Source organism: Hyperolius riggenbachi, chromosome 3 (assembly GCF_040937935.1).
Source record: "Hyperolius riggenbachi isolate aHypRig1 chromosome 3, aHypRig1.pri, whole genome shotgun sequence".
NCBI lineage: Eukaryota > Metazoa > Chordata > Amphibia > Anura > Hyperoliidae > Hyperolius > Hyperolius riggenbachi.
The window spans coordinates 354601505-354620058 of NC_090648.1; the positions used below are offsets into that span (position 1 = coordinate 354601505).

The 18554-nt window shown below is 42.9% G+C and overlaps 1 protein-coding gene across 3 annotated transcripts in view; it reads right to left on the bottom strand.

The window, feature by feature from the left end:
• Positions 1-18554, bottom strand: part of CFAP43 (cilia and flagella associated protein 43) — a 139783-nt gene that overhangs the window by 41723 nt on the left and 79506 nt on the right. Inside the window, exons 14-23 of one of the 3 annotated variants that reach the window (XM_068277105.1) lie at positions 17590-17759; positions 16636-16791; positions 13834-13964; positions 8889-9048; positions 8629-8733; positions 7413-7490; positions 4910-5035; positions 4506-4610; positions 4302-4418; positions 3398-3601 (exon numbers count right to left, since the gene is read on the bottom strand). In XM_068277105.1, the coding sequence (XP_068133206.1) occupies positions 3398-3601; positions 4302-4418; positions 4506-4610; positions 4910-5035; positions 7413-7490; positions 8629-8733; positions 8889-9048; positions 13834-13964; positions 16636-16791; positions 17590-17759 (1352 nt within the window). The remainder of the gene's footprint in view (positions 1-3397; positions 3602-4301; positions 4419-4505; positions 4611-4909; positions 5036-7412; positions 7491-8628; positions 8734-8888; positions 9049-13833; positions 13965-16635; positions 16792-17589; positions 17760-18554) is intronic. The other 2 variants (XM_068277106.1, XM_068277107.1) reach the window with 2 other exon arrangements.

Below are 18554 nucleotides of genomic sequence, written 5' to 3' on the forward strand. Positions count from 1 at the left end.
TGCTTACACACGCAGCTTCCTGTTTAGCCGGAAGCTGCGTGTGTAACAACATCTATGCAGAGCCAGCCAGAGAGGAGATCAGCGGCGAGTGGAACGCAGGGAGGTGAGTTCTGCCTATAGCGCTTCCGTTAGCCGCTTACTCTGCATCTGAGGGGGGGGCCCGGGGAGAGGAAGGGTGGAAGAGGTCGGGCTGCCCTCCCCGCGGCTGCGGCTCCCTCCTACCAGCGCGAACGGGCGCATGGCCCTCCAAACGGAGATGGGCCCCCCGGGCCCCTCCCCCGCCTCCTCAGGAGCCGGGCCCGGTCGCCAAGGCGACCGCTGCGACCACGGGCCCTACGCCCTTGGAGCTCATAGTTAGCAGGGGCATGTGTGCCCCTGCTAAACCGCCCCTATCGCGCCGCTAAACAGGGGTCCCTTCACCCCCAAACCCACCCCCGCAAACCTTGGTCGTCTTTTGGTCGCAGATTTATTGCTTCCTGGAGGCAGGGCTAACGGCTGCAGCCCTGCCTCCAGTCGCGTCTATCAGCGGCGCATCGCCGCCTCTCCCCCGCCCCTCTCAGTGAAGGAAGACTGAGAGGGGCGGAGATACGCGCTGACAGACGCGCGTGGGGCAGGGCTGCGGCGGTTAGCCCTGCCCCAACCAGGAAGCGCTCCCCGGCTGTACGGAGGAGATTTGGGGGATCAGGGATCCCCGTTAAGCCGCGGGATAGCGGCGTTTTAGCAGGGGCACACATGCCCCTGCTATCTATGAGGTCTGAAGCGAGATTTATTCTCGCTTCAGACTCTCTTTAACCCTCCTGGCGGTTTGCAAAAAAATCGCCAGGGGGCAGCAAATCTTTTTTTTTAAATTTTTTTTTTTTTTTTCATGTAGCGAGACAAAGTCTCGCTACATGATAGCCGCTGCTCAGCGGCATCCCCCCAGCCCCTCCGATCGCCGCCGGCGATCGGAGATCCGGAGATCCCGTATAAAGAACGGATCTCCCGGAGGGCTTCCCCCGTCGCCATGGCGACGGGGCGGGATGACGTCACCGACGTCGTGACGTCAAAGGGGATTCCGATCCACCCCATAGAGCTGATTGGCCAGGCAGCGCATGGGGTCTGGGGGGGGGGGCGGCTGCGGCGCGACGGATAGCGGCGGATCGGCGGGTAGCGGCGGCGATCGGGCACTGCACGCAGCTAGCAAAGTGCTAGCTGCGTGCAGCAAAAAAAAAATTATGCAAATCGGCCCAGCGGGGCCTGAGCGGTGCCTTCCGGTGGCTTACCCCGAGCTCAGCTCGGGCTTACCGCCAGGAAGGTTAAAGAGAACCAGAGATGAAGCACCCTCATGTATTATACTTTATAAATCAGTGGGAACATGACAGTAAACACCTAATCTGCTCTTTGTTTCATTGTTCTCTGTTTAATCTGCCTGTTATCACCTCTGATAAGAATCCCCGACTGAGCACTCAGTCTGGCTTTGCTACGGAATGATTATAGCTAAGTCTGTCTTCTCTGGTGTCTTTTCAAGCCCAAACCTGCCCCCTTGTAGCTCTGCTATAATGACTCAGCTATATTCCCGGCAAAGCCAGACTGAATGCTCAGTCGGGGATTCTAATCACAGCTGATAACAGACACTTTTAGCAGTGAGGATGAAACAGAGAGCAGGGTAGGTGTTTTCTCTAATGTTCCCACTGATTTATATAGTAAAATACATGAGGGTGCTTTGTCTCTGGTTCACATTAAGTGTAGAGACAAGAGTGTGAATTCTGGAGAAATCTAACCCTGGTGTTCCTCAAAAATGCAGGACAGTTAGGCTACCTGACCTGCTTACATCATTGTAACTCATCATAAAACAGGATGACTTTATAGTCATAGAAACAATAATTTGTGTGTGAAGGTTCTCGTCTATCCAGGTCAGGGTAAATGCAACAGTTACAAACACTTTTTGTTTTGGAAAGTAACAATTGTACCTAAACTAGATTTATTAGTATCAAAGTATTTGAACCAACATGACAAACAGTCAACTAAAATATTAAAAAGATCAGCAATGTCAACTTATATATTTACATATCCCTCTTAAACATGTTTTTCTTAAAGCCCAGGTCCAGGCAGACATAAAACTTCAAATATGAAATGTCTGTCTGTTATTATCAACATTTGGCTAATTGAAATCTATTCATTGCTTCCATAGTGTCTTAATAGTATCTTTTAAAACCTCCTTTGCAATTTGTGCATTGCAATGTATGTTGAAGATGAGTATCTAAAGTGCAGTGGGTGGTTTCTTATGAGCCAGAGTCTAGAAGCTCCACTCAGAGACTAGAATTGTGGCCAACACTATGCAGCAACCTGAAAATCCCACCCAAATGAGAATGAATGGGTAACCGATCAGTAAAGATAGGTGAATGCTTTACTACAAATAAAATGTGTTGCATTAGATGAGGGCCCTTTAGCTGTAGTGTGTGTCCCTTCCCCCCCCCCCCCACCTCTCTCCACCAGACTCACTAGGAATGCTTTCATGTATGTTAGCGCATCCATGTGAGAAATAAAGTATATTTGCAGTGGAATACCCGACGGTGCTGGACTGTTTCTTCATGTGATGGTGATATGATTGGATTTTAACAGTCTGTGTGTCTTCAGCACGTCAAGTAGGTCCTGCGGACGCGGGTGAAAGCAGGCTAGAGCTATCTCAATTTCAAACTGGCTTTATTAGTGTGCTTGTCCCTTAAATCTCCACCAATTCGAGTGCCGAGCCATCCTTCTTTGTTGTACAAGTACAGGTACTTCCTATCACGCCAGGCTCTGTTTTAATAACGGAAAGAACGGGGTGGAGGGGTGCCAGGATTACTTACCTGCTCCAACATAATTGGGACTCAGGTGATGCTCTGCCCCCCTCCTTGGGAACACAGTCGCGGTTTCAAAAATATGCCAAAGTTCTTTGGAAACCTCCGCCTGCATTGCCTCTGCCTGACCCCAGCTGCCCAGCTGGGGGTGGGCCGGCGCAATGCAGATGGTGGAAGCCAGATCCAAAAAAAAAAAAAACCTGCAATCACCTGTCTGGATGAATTACAGCAGAGCAGGTAAGTATTTAGCCCCCCAGTCCTGTATCATTAGGACAGAGCCTGACATGACAGACTCCTTTTTACTTTATGTACTCATTAAGTTAATGGATAGTATTACTCTCCCATTTTGTTTCCACGTGTACAGATTTTTTAAAGTTTCCATTGTGAGAAGTGGACATTATTCACATTTATTTACAATTTGCTCGTATAAAACCTTGCTGGATATCCTTCTAGCTGCAGCTGTTTTGTGGACCTCCTGTGTTTTTCTGATGTTGTTTTCTATACATTTAATTTTTGTGGGTAGTTATCTTATAGGAGAACAAAACACAATGCATGACTTTCAGTGGCAATCCAGGTACCTGCAGTAATATGATCTGATTAATCTTCTCCTCTCTGCTGTGCATTTCCAGCTGGCTGTATAGGTTGGACGTGTCTCCTCCATACTGATCACTCAGACTCCCAATCAGTGACGTGGTATCCTGACTCTTCACTGTCTCTTCCTCCACTTCTTCATCCTCTTCTGACCCTATCTTTGTCTGGACTTCAACTATTTCCTTTCTAGCCTACAAGCAGAAGCAACAAGTGTCATTGCCATAAAGCCATTAAATATCATGGAAAGTACTTTCAGTATGTCCTTAGAATTGAAATCTTTTGGTCATATCAAGCAGCTGTCTCCTGTCAGTGGGCACAAGGAGATACAGTATAGCCAGGCAGCCAGAGCTCCTCTGGGTGCACAGTGACTAGATAGATTCAAAGATAATACAGTAAAGTCCGGTTAACTCGAACTCAGACATCTGGCAGTCGCAACTAACCAGCATGTCTCGGGAGGGGAGATAGGTGGCGTTCATTTCAAAGTTTGCCGAGCACAGTGCAGAGAAATGACTTACAAATTCTCCACAAGCCTATAGCTTATAAAATTTACAGAGCCACATCAACCCAAAATGTAGACTTTTTTAAGAAGGCAATCTACACCTTTTCCTTTAAGTGCTTTAAGGGCTTTTCAATCTCTTTTAGTCCCCTATACTTTCCTAGTGGTTTTTGGTCACCCTGAGTGTGCTTGGGTATTCTGTAATCCTGTCTGGTAAAGATTGCCTTACAAATGTCTGTTGCACTTTAGACATGAAATTGTCACCAAACATATCTAAAAATGACCAAACTGGCTAAGTATCGTCTCATGGGTATGAGTAGCTCGAATATCAGTAATTGCTATATTCAATAAAACAAAGCCATATTTTGATTAATTAAGCACTAAGCAGTCATTACTTTGAGATCAATGGATTCTATCTTTTTGAGATTGAGCACTCGGGCAATATCTTCCAGATCCTTTGCTGATCGTTCTTTCAAGGGATAGTTCTTGACTTCATAATCCGTATGAAATGCCTACAATGACAGATTCATGAGCAGAGTTTATTTGAAATACGCCAACATTACATAACACCCCAATTCATGACAATTTACTGCAATTACCATAACAGATCGGCCCTTGACCGCCATAGCATCCCAGCATTCTTTCTTTATGACATCACGTAGATATTGTTTAGCCAGGTTTTCCATTTCAATCTCTTGTTTCACCTTTCATAAAAACCCAACATTAGTTATTGAGAGGTATAAACTAAAAAAACACAACAGGCAAGGTTCCTCATACCATCAATTCTGATCTCAGAAATCAAGAGGAGAAGAATTAACCTTGTCAACTGCAGAGTCACCAACACACGTAACAAAAAACATAATTTACTGATAAAGTGGATCTGAAGTCAAAACACACCATATATCATTCCATGAAACTTTATATGCTCTATTAGCAATGTAGTTGGAAGCATGATTTCTTCTAGGTAGAATATGGTAGGCAGCCGTACTAGATGGCCACTTACTCTTAGCACTTCCTGATCACTTTCAGCACGCAGTCTCTCTTGCTCCTCTGTGTCCAGATTAAATTCCTGCTGGTCCAGTTTCTCAATGTCAGGCAGGGATTCATTCTCTCGCATCATAGCCTGTATCTACAAATCAGCAATATCAAGGGGAGAGCTTTGAGAACACAAAAAGGACTTTAAAAACATGAAAAAAATAATACATATATATGTACTCTTGAGGGCCCGTTTCCACTTGTGCGAATCTGCATGCGTTTTCTGCATGCAGATTCGCATAACCAATACAAGTGGATGAGCCTGTTTCCACTTGTCAGAAATCCTGTGCGGTTTTGTGTGCAGGAAAAATCTGCACGGCAGAGCCATCAGAGTGCGATTCGCATCCAATGTATTTATTGGAAATTTGCATGCATTTTCATATGTGAATTTTACCGCAAATTTTACCGTAAATTCGCTGGCGTTTTCGCATAACTTCAATGTAAAAGCACACAGGCACTGACATCGTTAAATTTGCATACTTACTAAATTTGTGGGCAAAAACGCCCGCAAATTTGTGGTAAAATTCGCGGTAAAATTTGCATCCATGTGCGAATTCGTTTTGCGTTTTCCGCGACTAATTTGCACCACACAAGTGGAAACGGGCCCTAAGAGTTTGTAAGGTGCTACCAAGGACCAAAAAGAACTCTTACTAAAATGTTATGCAAACCAAAAATTTGCCTTTTTAAAACAGAACATATTTGCGGTTATTAAGATTGGAGTGAGCATATGATGTCTCCCACGATGCATCACTGCCAAATCATTCTTTGTTGTCCCTTTAAGCTAAGCACACCTACTGAACTGCTAGAATGAAATGATGTGTCAGCTTGTTAATTGTACAGAGCCACAATAATTCAACATGCACACAGACTGTTTCAGATTGGTTGATCCTCATCAGTGCATGGCATGGATGTGACTCTACTGGGACAACAAAGAATGATTTGCATATTCAGCAGTGATGCATGCTCACTCCAATCTGAATATTTACAAATACCTTCTGTTTTAAGAAGGCAAACTTCTGTTTTACATATATCTGTGTTGTTCATTGAAATCCAGTTCTTTAATGTGAATCTGATTGGAAGTCATATACAGATAGCACTACAGAATATTTTCAAAATCCCTAAAGTACTGTCTTGGTTTCAATAACGAAATTCAAAACTACATTTGCCAGTAGTCATTTATTTGCCAGTGTCATTGCCATATGCAGTATATAGGGACAGCACTCACTGGCATTTTTCTTATGTGTATTTTTCATCTTTTTATCATGTGGCTGTGGATGATAGCATTTTTATGCTTTTATGGTTTTTTTGGGGTGTGTGTATGTTGGGTGTGGATGCATGTTTCTGTGTGAATGTACTATTCTTCAATGTCTGGATCATCACTCTCAGCCTTCTAGTATTTTGACTGTCTTACAATCACTTTCTTTTCCCTTTATGTCTGAAATGAGAAGGGAATACGGTAGTGAACGCACATGAACATTATTTATTGCCAGGTAATGCAATGCCTCAAACAAAAGCCCTCATTTAAAAAAAAAAGATGACCTGCGCCATGCAAGTCACAAGTATCCACATACATGTGCGTCTGTGCAAAATGTGGAGTTGGTCTTTACAAACAACAATGTGTGAAAAAAACAGCATTGCGCCCCCCTGCCACCAACCAAGCAGGTTAAGTGACAAGGAGGTGGAGACAAGAACTACGGGACTTTGCCAAGGCAAGGTGATTTTTAACATGAGGAGTATCTTATGCAGGTGAAGAGGCAGCAAAACCTCTCTCCACATGCTAAGCACCCAGTGTGTTCCAATATTAAAGAGGAACTCCAGTGAAAATAATGTAGTAAAAAAAGTGCTTCATTTTTTACCATAATTATGTATAAATGATTTAGTCAGTGTTTGCTCATAGTAAAATCTTTCCTCTCCCCGATTTACATTCTGACATGTATTACATGGTGACATTGTTACTGTGGGCAGGTTATGTAGCTGCTCCTAGCTGTTTTGGCTGTTAGAGACAGCTGTAAACAGCTAATTCCTGTCTGTGAACATTGTTACATTGTGGCAGTTTGCCCAGAGTACCATGGTACTCAGAGCTTCTTGTGGGAGGGGTTTCAGCACAAAATCAGTCATACAGCGCCCCCTGATGGTCTGTTTGTGAAAATCATTATATTTCTCATGTAAAAGGGGGTATCAGCTACTGATTGGGATAAAGTTCAATTCTAGGTTGGAGTTTCTCTTTAAGGAAAGAGCATGCTTCCCCATCTCCGGTGCCCAGAGGAAGGTCATATTAAAACAATGGGGGAGGCTTATGGTGGTATCAGGTCCACCACTCCATGAGGTCCACAAATAGCCACTACAACTCAAGAAAATGGATGAAAAGAGCTGAACAGATAGAAATCCGTAATTTTGATGTTACGATAGAGTCAGATAGGTGACGTCTTTAATATGCCACTGTTTAAAAAAAAAAAATTGGAGCTACTTACTTTGTTCCGCAGTTCCTTGATCCCATTTTTCAGACTTTTTTTTTGATCTGCATATTTTTTTGTTTCTTCTTTTATTGCCTTTCAATATAAATATTAAGTAGATATAGATTCAAATACTTAAGAGGAATAACTGTGACAAGATGGTTAATGTTACTACTATCTAATGTTACTACTAATGTTACTAATATCCTATCCTACACTGGTATCACAATCAGCATCTTAATATTACTCTTACTAAACTTAACATCTTATTAGGCAAATCTTTTCCTCAAAGGCATTTTATTGACAAGTTTAAAAATATCACCTATGAGAAAACTCAAGAGAAAAAGTTAATTGCATATGGGCCAGAGGGTGCAATCCGGACCTTTTAAAGATAGAAAGATTAGAAAAAAAGGATATTTCGCTAATTTAACAGAAAAAGTAACACGCTCTGTTGGTACATTTACAACTGTTCCACCCTGGCGTTCTATTAAGATCGCCAGGGCGGCTGCGGGAGGGTTTTTTTTAAATTTAAAAAAAACTATTTCATGCAGCCAACTGAAAGTTGGCTGCATGAAAGCCCACTAGAGGGCGCTCCGGAGGCGTTCTTCCGATCGCCTCCGGCGCCCAGAATAAACAAGGAAGGCCGCAATGAGCGGCCTTCCTTGTTTTGTTTAGATCGTCGCCATAGCGACGAGCGGAGTGACGTCATGGACGTCAGCCGACGTCCTGACGTCAGCCGCCTCCGATCCAGCCCTTAGCGCTGGCCGGAACTTTTTGTTCCGGCTACGCTGGGCTCAGGCGGCTGGGGGGACCCTCTTTCGCCGCTGCTCGCGGCGAATCGCCGCAGAGCGGCGGCGATCGGGCAGCACACGCGGCTGGCAAAGTGCCGGCTGCGTGTGCTGCTCTTTATTTGACTAAAATCGGCCCAGCAGGGCCTGAGCGGCAGCCATCGGCGGTGATGGACGAGCTGAGCTCGTCCATACCGCTAAGATGGTTGGATTTAAAATGACAAAAACCACAGCTTTATCAAGGTTAGCAACATATCTGTATAAAATGTTAAAAGAATATTTTTCTTGGCTGAACCTTTAGAGAAACCCAAGATGATTTCCATCATGCAAATACGTTTATCAGATCGGTTCACAGTGTTTCATATCTAGAAGTGTTATGAAAACAGACGGATGGCACTTGTATGCTTATTCCTACACTTACTAATGACAACATCTGTAGCTCATACCTCATCCATCTTCTGATCAAGCCAGGAAGGATCTGCCATAGTAGAGGATGAAGAGACAGTGCGGCTGTCATCCTGATCGGTGACTTCCACGCTCAGCTGACTGTCCTGATTAAAAACCTCATTGCACATATTTCCAAACAAAATATTTGTGATGGCAAAATCACACAAAAACAATATGCTATTTAGATTTTAAATGACAGGAAAATTGGTGGCGAGGACATAAACATTTTATGTTCATATGGATTTCATGGTTAACTAACCTCTTTTTCTGTTCCTCGGACTAGCGAGTTGTCTCCATCAAGGGACCATGGGGACATTTTCCTTAAGGCTTCATCTCCATTAGATATTGCTGATTGAAGAGAAAGGCTGAGAGCTTGCCCATATTCCTGGGCAGCACGCACTATATTATTCCCAACAGACCTATAAATAAAGCAGACTATTAGGGAGGATCCCAGCTTCCTCTTTCTTTGTGCAGGTAATTAAGTAAGCTATAACGATATTAACATGTGATAGCTGCAATCTATTGGAATGGACAATAATAATGCCGTCTGAAGCAGTAATGGTCCATAATGAAGCAATAACAATTTTCATATGGGATTACATCTTCATTTAAAACAATTCACTCTTCATATGGCATCTTTTTATCATACACAGTGATGGTGGAAATAAGTGATGCTCCATGAATTAATTCATTTCAAGCTAGTACTCTTAAAGGACAACTAATGCAAAAAATTTAATATTTTAAATACATAAATAAAAGAGGTACATTTGTCCCACAGTAGAATGTACTATAAATTACCCTTTTCCTATGTTGCTGTCACTTACTGTAGTCAGTTAAAATTTGACAGATTTTAGAAAAGTCCATCTCCTTATGGTAGATTCTCAGTATGTTATTATTACTATTTATTGGATTTATATAGCGCCAACATATTACGCAGCGCTGTACAATACATAGGATTACAGACAATGATAACAGAGGTGACAGACAGCACAATACAGGTAATAGACAATAGATAGAACAATACAGGTAATAAAAAGCAATACGATACACAATACAATGCAGGTAGTAATACAATGCCAGATCATACACTGGAGTGGTAGTGCTAATAATACAGGTTCACATATGCTGGGTAGGGTGTACAATCAAGTATGATACACAAGGGGAGAGGGCCCTGCCAAAGGCTTACACTCTAGAGCAGAGGTCTCAAACTCAATTTACGTGGGGGGCCGCAGGAGGCAAAGTCAGGATAAGGCTGGGCCGCATAAGGAATTTCACAATCGCGGCTCTCGGGGAGAGGCGGCGATACGTGCAGCGATTGACGTCAGGAGAGGCAGAGCTGAAGCTGAAAGCTCTGCCCCTTCCAGGAAATGCCGGTGGATTGCCCCCCGGGCAATTTGGGGGCTCTGCAGCTCTTGTTTAGCGGCGGGGATGCGGCGGATTACTTGGGAGCACTGAAGCAAACTATAAGGAATCTTTTGCCTGTGAGGGCCACAAAATATTGTATCGAGGGCCGCAAATGGCCCGCGGGCCGCGAGTTTGAGACCCCTGCTCTAGAGGGAGTATGTTCTTTATTCTTTATAAAAGCTCTCCCTGGAAAGGTTCTATACAGATATGCTGGCCAGCCCTCCTACTCATTTGCACACTATTTTGGGTGTTGGACCAAGCAACTGTGATTCAGTAAGTGCTTTTGAGCAAAAAAAATAAATAAAAAAAACAGAGAATCCCCCATGAGGATTTGAAATAGTCCAAAACTTGTCAGATCTGTCAGCTTTCTATTGCTCACTATTACAACAAGAACATAGGAGAAAAGTTATTTATAGTGCATTTTATTATATTTCAGCAGTGATGTGGAAAGGTTGAGACTGTTTGCCAAAAATAACACCCCTTCAAAAACAGCATGTCTTAAACAAATCAGTTTGATCCACTGAGGTAATCCAGTGCTGAATCATTATTTAGCCACAGGTAATTCATTTATGTGAAAGGAGTTCCAAACACAGCCTAAGGCCTGGAACACACTAACAGCACTTTTCTAGGCACTTTTGATTTGAAAATCTCTTGCTAATGTAATGCTATTTGTGTGATCCCACTAGAGGGATGGGATTTTTCACAAACCACTCACAGTGTCACATTAGCAGGAGCTTTTGAAATCACAAGCGCTTGGAAAAGCACTGCTAGTGGGTTCCAGGCCTTACTGAAACAACTTCATCACTGGAGTGACTGACAGCTCCAGACCAACCTTCGTGCTGGAGCACCAAGCATCAAAATTACATTGCAGTCAGTGCAATATTTGCTCTGCTTATTCTAGCACTGGGTGGCTTCAATGCAGGCTTTAAAGGCGCGTACACATGCCGGATTCCTGTAAACGACGGGTCGTCAGACCCGCCTGCAGTGTGTACAGTCGACAAATTGTACGCGCCTTTAGGTGATCTCGGCATCAGCTATTGGAATTTCGGTGCTAAACTTCTTTCTTAGGTAAGTAATTTGGGGCTTTAGGGTGTTTTTTTTCTAGGATTTTCTTTTGCTTGGTGCAGGGAAGGAGGGTCTTGGTGGGAGGAAGACAATAGGTGGGAGAAGCATTGCTAAACATGTAAAGGGAATAGTATTTTATGTTTAGTAGGTTACATTGGGGAATATTGCTAGAACATTTTATTTTTAATTGATATAATGCCAACATCTTCTGTAGTGTTGTATTTATTTATTTATGTTAATTTTAGTACTTATATAGCGCCGACATTGTACGCAGCACTGTACAGAGTATATATTGCCTTGTCACTTAAAGAGACTCTGAAATCTCCTAAAATTGCACTTTTTATTTAACAGTTGTCTTCAGCATTATCACCCCAGCTAAAATGCCGCATCCCCACGGCAGATCACTACATTTAAACACCCCAAATCTTAGGGCAAAAATCCACGACTTTCAGAGTCGTAGATTTTGCTGCCCGGGGAAGCAGAGCTTTGAGCATCAGCTCTGCCTCCATTCACGTCAATCCCCGCGGATCTCCGCCTCTTCCCCGCCCCTCTCAGTGAAGGAAGACTGGAAGAGGTGGCGATCAGCGGGGATTGACAAGCTTGGAGGCAGAGCTGCAGCCCAAAGCTCTGCCTCTATGAGGAAGCGCTCCCCATATTTAGCCCAGGGGATTTGAGGGGTTTAAATGTAGCGATCTGCTGCGGGGATGCGGCATTTTAGCTTGTGTTATAATGCTGCAGACAATTGTTAAATAAAGAGTGAAATTTTAGAAGACTTCAGAGTCTCTTTAACTGTCCCTCAGAGGGGCTCACAATCGAATCTCTACCATAGTCATTTTGCGAACGTTTACAACAAATTTGCGTTCGTGAACCGAAAATTTCAAGTTCGCGACATCACTAGTACCGACCCCCAGGGAACCCCATCATGAAATTCATTGCTTTTTCCTTTGATATATGTAAATTTATACTACCGTTACGTTGATACATAATCTGTCATTTACCACATTTAAATGTATCCTTTTTTCCTTTCATAATTTTAAAGTTGATTTTCTACAAAACTACGAGGTCTTTTTGAAGAATCCTTTTTTTCTCGTATACCCACTGTTCACCTAAACATACCCTGCAAATTTGGTGATTCAAACTGTTAAGGGGGCTATGCAATGAACCACAAAAGTAGCCAGTTGGCAAAAATGTGAATATTTTAGCGAATTTACATGAAAATTTTAAAAGCGAAAACGTGAAAATGTGATTTAAGCGTATTTTCGTGGTAAAAATCTCAAAAATGAAAATGGCATTTTCGATGCGAAAATGCCATGGCGAAAATGTGCGAGCAACTCTGCTGATAATCACATTACACTGCAGTGTGCAGACCACTTCATCACTGAGTTGTAAAAGCCATATTCACATAAATGTGCTCTTGAAGCCAAGAGGGGTGGACACGCATTTGGGAATTTTCTTGTATGGTATGACATCCCCCTTTTTTCTAAGAGCAAGTACAGTAGGTAGTGACTTTTCTTAGGCCAAAATGTTAAATGATCACATTGGATGCCTTACCATTTTACTGGTGCTGCAAATAGTTCATTTTCCACCCCTGACAAGGTTGTGATAACAAGACTTATACACTCTCCCCACCACAAAGCTGGGGAGTGCTGCAAATCCCTGCTTGGGAATGGTTTTAGTAGTACAGAGAACACACTGTACTAAATACCATATTAGATGTAACCGATTTAATAGTGTCATGCAATTGTATGTTCGTCACATACAGTACAATTTCGTTATAGTAAATTCGGATATAGTAAACTTCTGGATATAGTAAACTCATTCCTCAGGCCCCAGCAAATGTATATATCTGTATAAATATATAATGGATGTCCAATATAGTAAGGGTCGTTCATTATATATCCCAGTCAGGGCTGTTTCTCTCATGAAGCAAGGTGAAACATTTGCATCAGGCGGCAAATATTACAGGGGCAGCATGTTAGTACTGTGTGTTTACACTAACAGCATGCAGTCAGAGTAGGAGGAAAAGTGAGAGGAGAGCGAGGTGAAGAGTTCATCACTGGGAAAAAGCAGCTTGTTGTGCTGTGTGAGGAGTCTGACAGTGATTGAGGAGGGGGGAGGCAGGAGAGCAGCAGTGTTTCATTTAACTTGTACAGCAGAAGGGAGGAGGTGGCACTGCTGTCCTGACTGGAATGGAGTGGCTGAGGGTGAGCAGTTTGTTTGTCACAGGCTCACAGCCAGCAAGTGTGCTATTGTGTTGAGCTGCAACATGTCATGTGAGAACATTAAATTAAGCAGAGTTAATTGTTGCGTGCTGTGCGATCATTCCAAATCCGGGGGGTCGCATCCTTACAAGTTACATACCTTCATACGTAGGTATGTTGTAACCAACCACTTGCCTATGTGGGCTAGTCCCTCGCTCACTCCAGTAGAGAACAAGCATTCACTGTCCTGTCAAGTTCATACTACCCTACACTCACTGTGAGGTTCAGAAGTAGATTACAAAAAAAACTAAACGTTGGCTCCTCCCACAACACTAATTTGGATTGGTTCTGGAGTCTTTGGTATTACCAGTTTGTTATAGCAATGCTGACATGACTTATGTCCAATCTATAATTTATTCGCTTTTTTTCAATGAGGGCCAGACTGGTAGCCGTAGCTATTTTTTTATGTAATTCAATCTAACTTAAAAAATGAATCACATTATTTGAAATGCATCAATAGGCTCCAGTACTCACTTCCATCCAAGACACACAATTGCTCCATCCTCCATCCCTGCAGTAATCAGTGTGTGCCCATCCAAAGAAAAGGCCATTGTACCCACACCCCCTGTATGGTAGGAATGGCAGCTTGCCTGAGCAATCGTTGCCTAAAAAGCAATAGACATTAAAGTTAGAGCATACTATAGGGCAGTATTTACATCTCTTTCCAATGATGCAGATATTTCTGTTGTTTGTAGGTTTTATGTTATCAGCCATCCAGATTCACAGTACTCAATTTACAGTGGTGCAGACATCTTGTCTGCAGATAGACAAATTTAATGGTGGTGAATGAAATTCAACAAAAATTGAAAAGTCTGCAGATGCCTAATGGCTTGTTCACACCTAGGGCTTGATTCACAAAACAGTGCTAACCTACTTAGCACGTCTAAAGTCTTTAGACGTGCTAACCAGGGTGCTAAGTATGTTAGCACCGGATTTCTCAATCAGATTGCGTGCAAAGTTTTGCGCACAAAGTTTTACGCGCGCAAAGTTCTATGCGCGCGCTAAGTCCCATAGGCTTTAATGGGCACTTCGCGCGGAGCGCCCTGCGCTCTGTGCAGTGCGCGCGTAAAGTTTTATGCGCATAAAGTTTTGTGCGCGAAAAGCTAGTTTAGACGTGCTAAGGGGTTTTCACAGGCGTGCTAACAGTTAGCACCGCTTTGTGAATCAAGCCCCTAGTGCGTTTTCAGCTTTTTTAAGCCTTTTTTTTTCAAAATCGCCCTGAAAGCGTTGTGCACTGATTCCCTATGAGAGTGTTCACATCTGAGTGGTTTGATTCCAATCCGCTCACCAAAGCGCTGCCTGTACAATTTTTGGGGCGATTTACCTCAATGGAAGGTATAGGGAAATCGCAAAACGCTTAAAAAAGCGCTTTGTATAGGGATTTCCCCAGCGCTGTTAAGAATAAATACATTGGGCCTGATTCACAAAGCAGTGCTAACAGTTAGCACCCTGGTGAAAAGCCCTTTATCACGCCTAAACTCAGTTTAGACATGATAAGTTTAGGTGTGATAAGTTTAGGCATGATCAGTTTAGGTGTGATAAGTTTAGGCATGATAAGTTTAAGCACCAACTGCGTTAGCACCGCAGTGCACAGCTGATCAAAAGTTTTGCGCTAGCAAAGTCTGGTGCACTTCGCATAGAGTTTAATGGCGCTGCTTTGCGTGCGGGACTTTGCGCGCAATCTACACTTATCTAAACGTATCACGCCTAAACTTATCACACCTAAACTTATCACGGCTAAACTTATCACTCCTAAACTGGCTTTTCACCAGCATGGTGCAATGGTTATCACGCCTAAAGTCTCTAACTGGGTTAGCACCGCTTTGTGAATCGAGCCCATTGTATTTATTATTTTCCAAGTCAAAGAGTTCTCTTTCTGACTTGCGTCAGTAAGTGAAAAAACAGAACTGCTCTGCAAAAGCGCTGAGAAAAGCGCTTTATAAAAAATCAAAGCGCAGGTAAGACCGGAAGGGGGGAAAAAAATCACAAAATCTGAAAAAGTGGCCTCAGCGATTGCAATTTTAGATGTGAACAAAGCCTTAGGGCCCATTCACACTACAAATCACAAATGTAGTGCGGTAAAAATCACTGGACACTACCGCGATTCAGAGCGATCGCAATCAGAGCTTTATGCATGATCCACCGATCCAGGATGGAACTCTGCCTGCTCTGGGATAACCTCCTTGCTTGATCATCTGGACGGTAGCCACGTATGGCTGGATTCTATGCATTTCTATGAACGCAGGACGGGTAATATATACATTCACAGCACAGCAGCCTCCTCTCTCCGGTGTCACGTATGAGTTATCTACTGTCTGCACATGAGTCCCTGAAGGGTAAGATCAACGGGGCTGTATAGCATATTTGCAATAGCAATTGCGGCTTTTGCTGTTTCTATCAGATGCTGGCTATGAACTGCCCTTATTGCATCCATGTTTGCTATTTAAATCAGTGACTGTTCCTTACTGGGGATTGACTCATAATACAAGGTGCTTTTGGCTGCCGCTCATGCTGCATTTGGAACTGTGTACTTTTGTTCATGTGCTCTTGGATGCTGCTTATGCTGAAGTCTATTTTTTGCTTGCTTGGCTTGTCTTCAATTCCAATCGCCATCCAATCCGCTGAACTTTGCCTGCATGGCTTGCCTGTCCTTTGCATTTCTGTACTGAACTGTGCTTTGAGAGCCTCATCATCCCAAACCATTGTGACGTCACTTTACGTGGGTGATTAACACTCAGGGCATTTACCATCATTTCCAGGAGTTTGCATTAATTATTAGATAGAGATTGTGTATGTGTGGGTGTGTGCTTGACGGTGTCAGGAGAGAGTGGGGTGGCCACCTGCTTACTCTTTTTAATTAGATGTTTAGTTTGTATTTTTGTTTGAGTAATAATACATTTTTGATACGTTTATAAAACTTTTTGGGTCGTTTGATTCAAATCCCCTCATCGCTTATCCTAACGTTTTTTTATATATTACACTGCTATCTTAGACTCTTATACCAGACTCATATACCATTACATAGAAAACATGCTAGAGAGTGATCGATAGGACGATAACAATTTCTGTCGAGCCATTTGGGAGCCAGAAAGAAGAAAGCCGGGTACAGAGTGGCTGCATAGCGATGGGGTCATTACAGCACAACATTCCACTCCAGACGGAAAAAAAACATTCAACGTGCAAGTCTTATTTGAAACTCTCACATACATTAGCTGTCTGGTACTTATGTGCTTACAAACACTAATGACTAGATAAAGGTATAATATCTTTGCTTACCAAATGTAAAGAGTCCTGGATATACAGTGTACCGTCAGCTGCAGATACAGCCAGCCACTTACGATGAGGGGACAAATGCAGAGAGCCAGGTCCCAGCTGACTGGCCCTCACCTTATTCTCTGCAGGTAGAACTGTGGCTGGATCCTCAGATGCATCCTATAGAAAATCACATACATTTTTCATGCGTTTTTGGTATGTTTGTGTTTTTTAATAGTTTCCCGTTAATGGTGAGAAATACAGTATCATATTAAAAAAAAAACCATGTCTGTGTCTCCATTGAGATACTTTCATTTACATGGGTTTTTCAAAACTATTCAGCAAACTGTGCATTTTGAAAAACACATATATGCATTTTTACATGAGGCCCATAAACTTTCATTAAACGCAAAAACGCAAAAACGCTAACATTTGTGCCTAGTGTATTCCTAGCCTCAAGCAAATGGTAATTTGAAAGCCCACTTAAGGGCCTGTTTCCACTGCATGCAGATTGGATGCAGATTGAATGCAGAATGGATGCAGAAAAACTGACTCCAATGAATGCCTATGGGAAAATCTGCATCAGAAAAATCAGAAAAATCGCGTTTAGTGGAAAAAGGCCCATAGGCATTCATTGGAGTCAGTTTTTCTGCATCCAATCTGCGTGTAGTGGAAACAGGCCCTAAATGTGAAATGTAAAAGTATGTAACAAGGTTGTGCTGACTAGTTCAGCACTGCTTCGTATTGCTCATCAATCCCTGTACATGTGGGTTTTTTGTTAGAAAATCATGAAATAAATACTACAAGAATGGTTAAAAAAGATATGAATAGTATATGCTTAGGCGATGCATGTATTGAATTATTAAGATCTGGCATCTCTGTATAAGTGAAGATTGCTGTCAGCACCATGGACATAACTATATGCAGCATGTGTTTCTTTATGGCATTAGAAATAAACACTTACAAATAAAGGTTTACCTTTGATAGCACAAACTTCACAATAAAAGGGGAGTCACTGCAGTATCCATAAATTGAGTCACCACTACTTCCCAGAACTGCAGAATACAGGGGCTGATCCACATTGCATTGATGTTTCTGAATCATGCTATCTTTAAGCATGCCGCGTTGATCAGTGTATTCAGAGGGCTCTATTAGTACACAGCACAGGAAACAAGACATGGAAAAAGTTAGTATTCATCAATTTCTTGCTCTGTTAAAGAGTAACTATAGCAAAAAAAAACAGCTCCTGGTGGGTACTTACCTCGGGAGGGGGTAGCCTCTGGATCCTAATGAGGCTTCCCACATCTTCCTGAGCCTCTGGGATCCAGCACTGGCAGCCCCCGAAAAATCAGCCGACAAGATGGTCTGCTGTGATGCAGGTGCAACGGCGCCTGCAATATTTACCTTCCCGGCTCCGGCACAGGTGCAGTAGCGGCTTTCCGATGGGCTCCAGCAGAAATAGCCGAGCCTGATCATGTCCGCTTCATTGCAAGGTGCCTGCGATGTACAGCGGACCCAATCGGCCTCAGCTATTACTGCTGGAGCCCTTTTGTTTCTTGTCAGGAACTATCTCATGCTCACATGAGGTTGCATGTCATTTTTACATATACAATTAGGACATACAGCAATACAAATACATACATTGTTGATGTGTGGTTTGAGACAGTACCAATACTGGTGCATTTTCATATGATAAATTACATCAGAATCAGACTAGGAGATGGTCCCTGCCCTTGCAAGCTTACAATCTAGAGGGTAGTGGGTTGGATACATTAGGGAAAAAGATACTGGGATTAGCAGGTGAGGCAATCAACCTCCAATGCTACCTATAGCAATGTATAGGATTGAATAGGTGTGTTTTAAGATAACGTTTGAAGGTTTCCAGGCTCGGAGCATGATGGACAGGCTGTGAGAGAGCATTCCAAAGGAGAGGTGATGCTCGC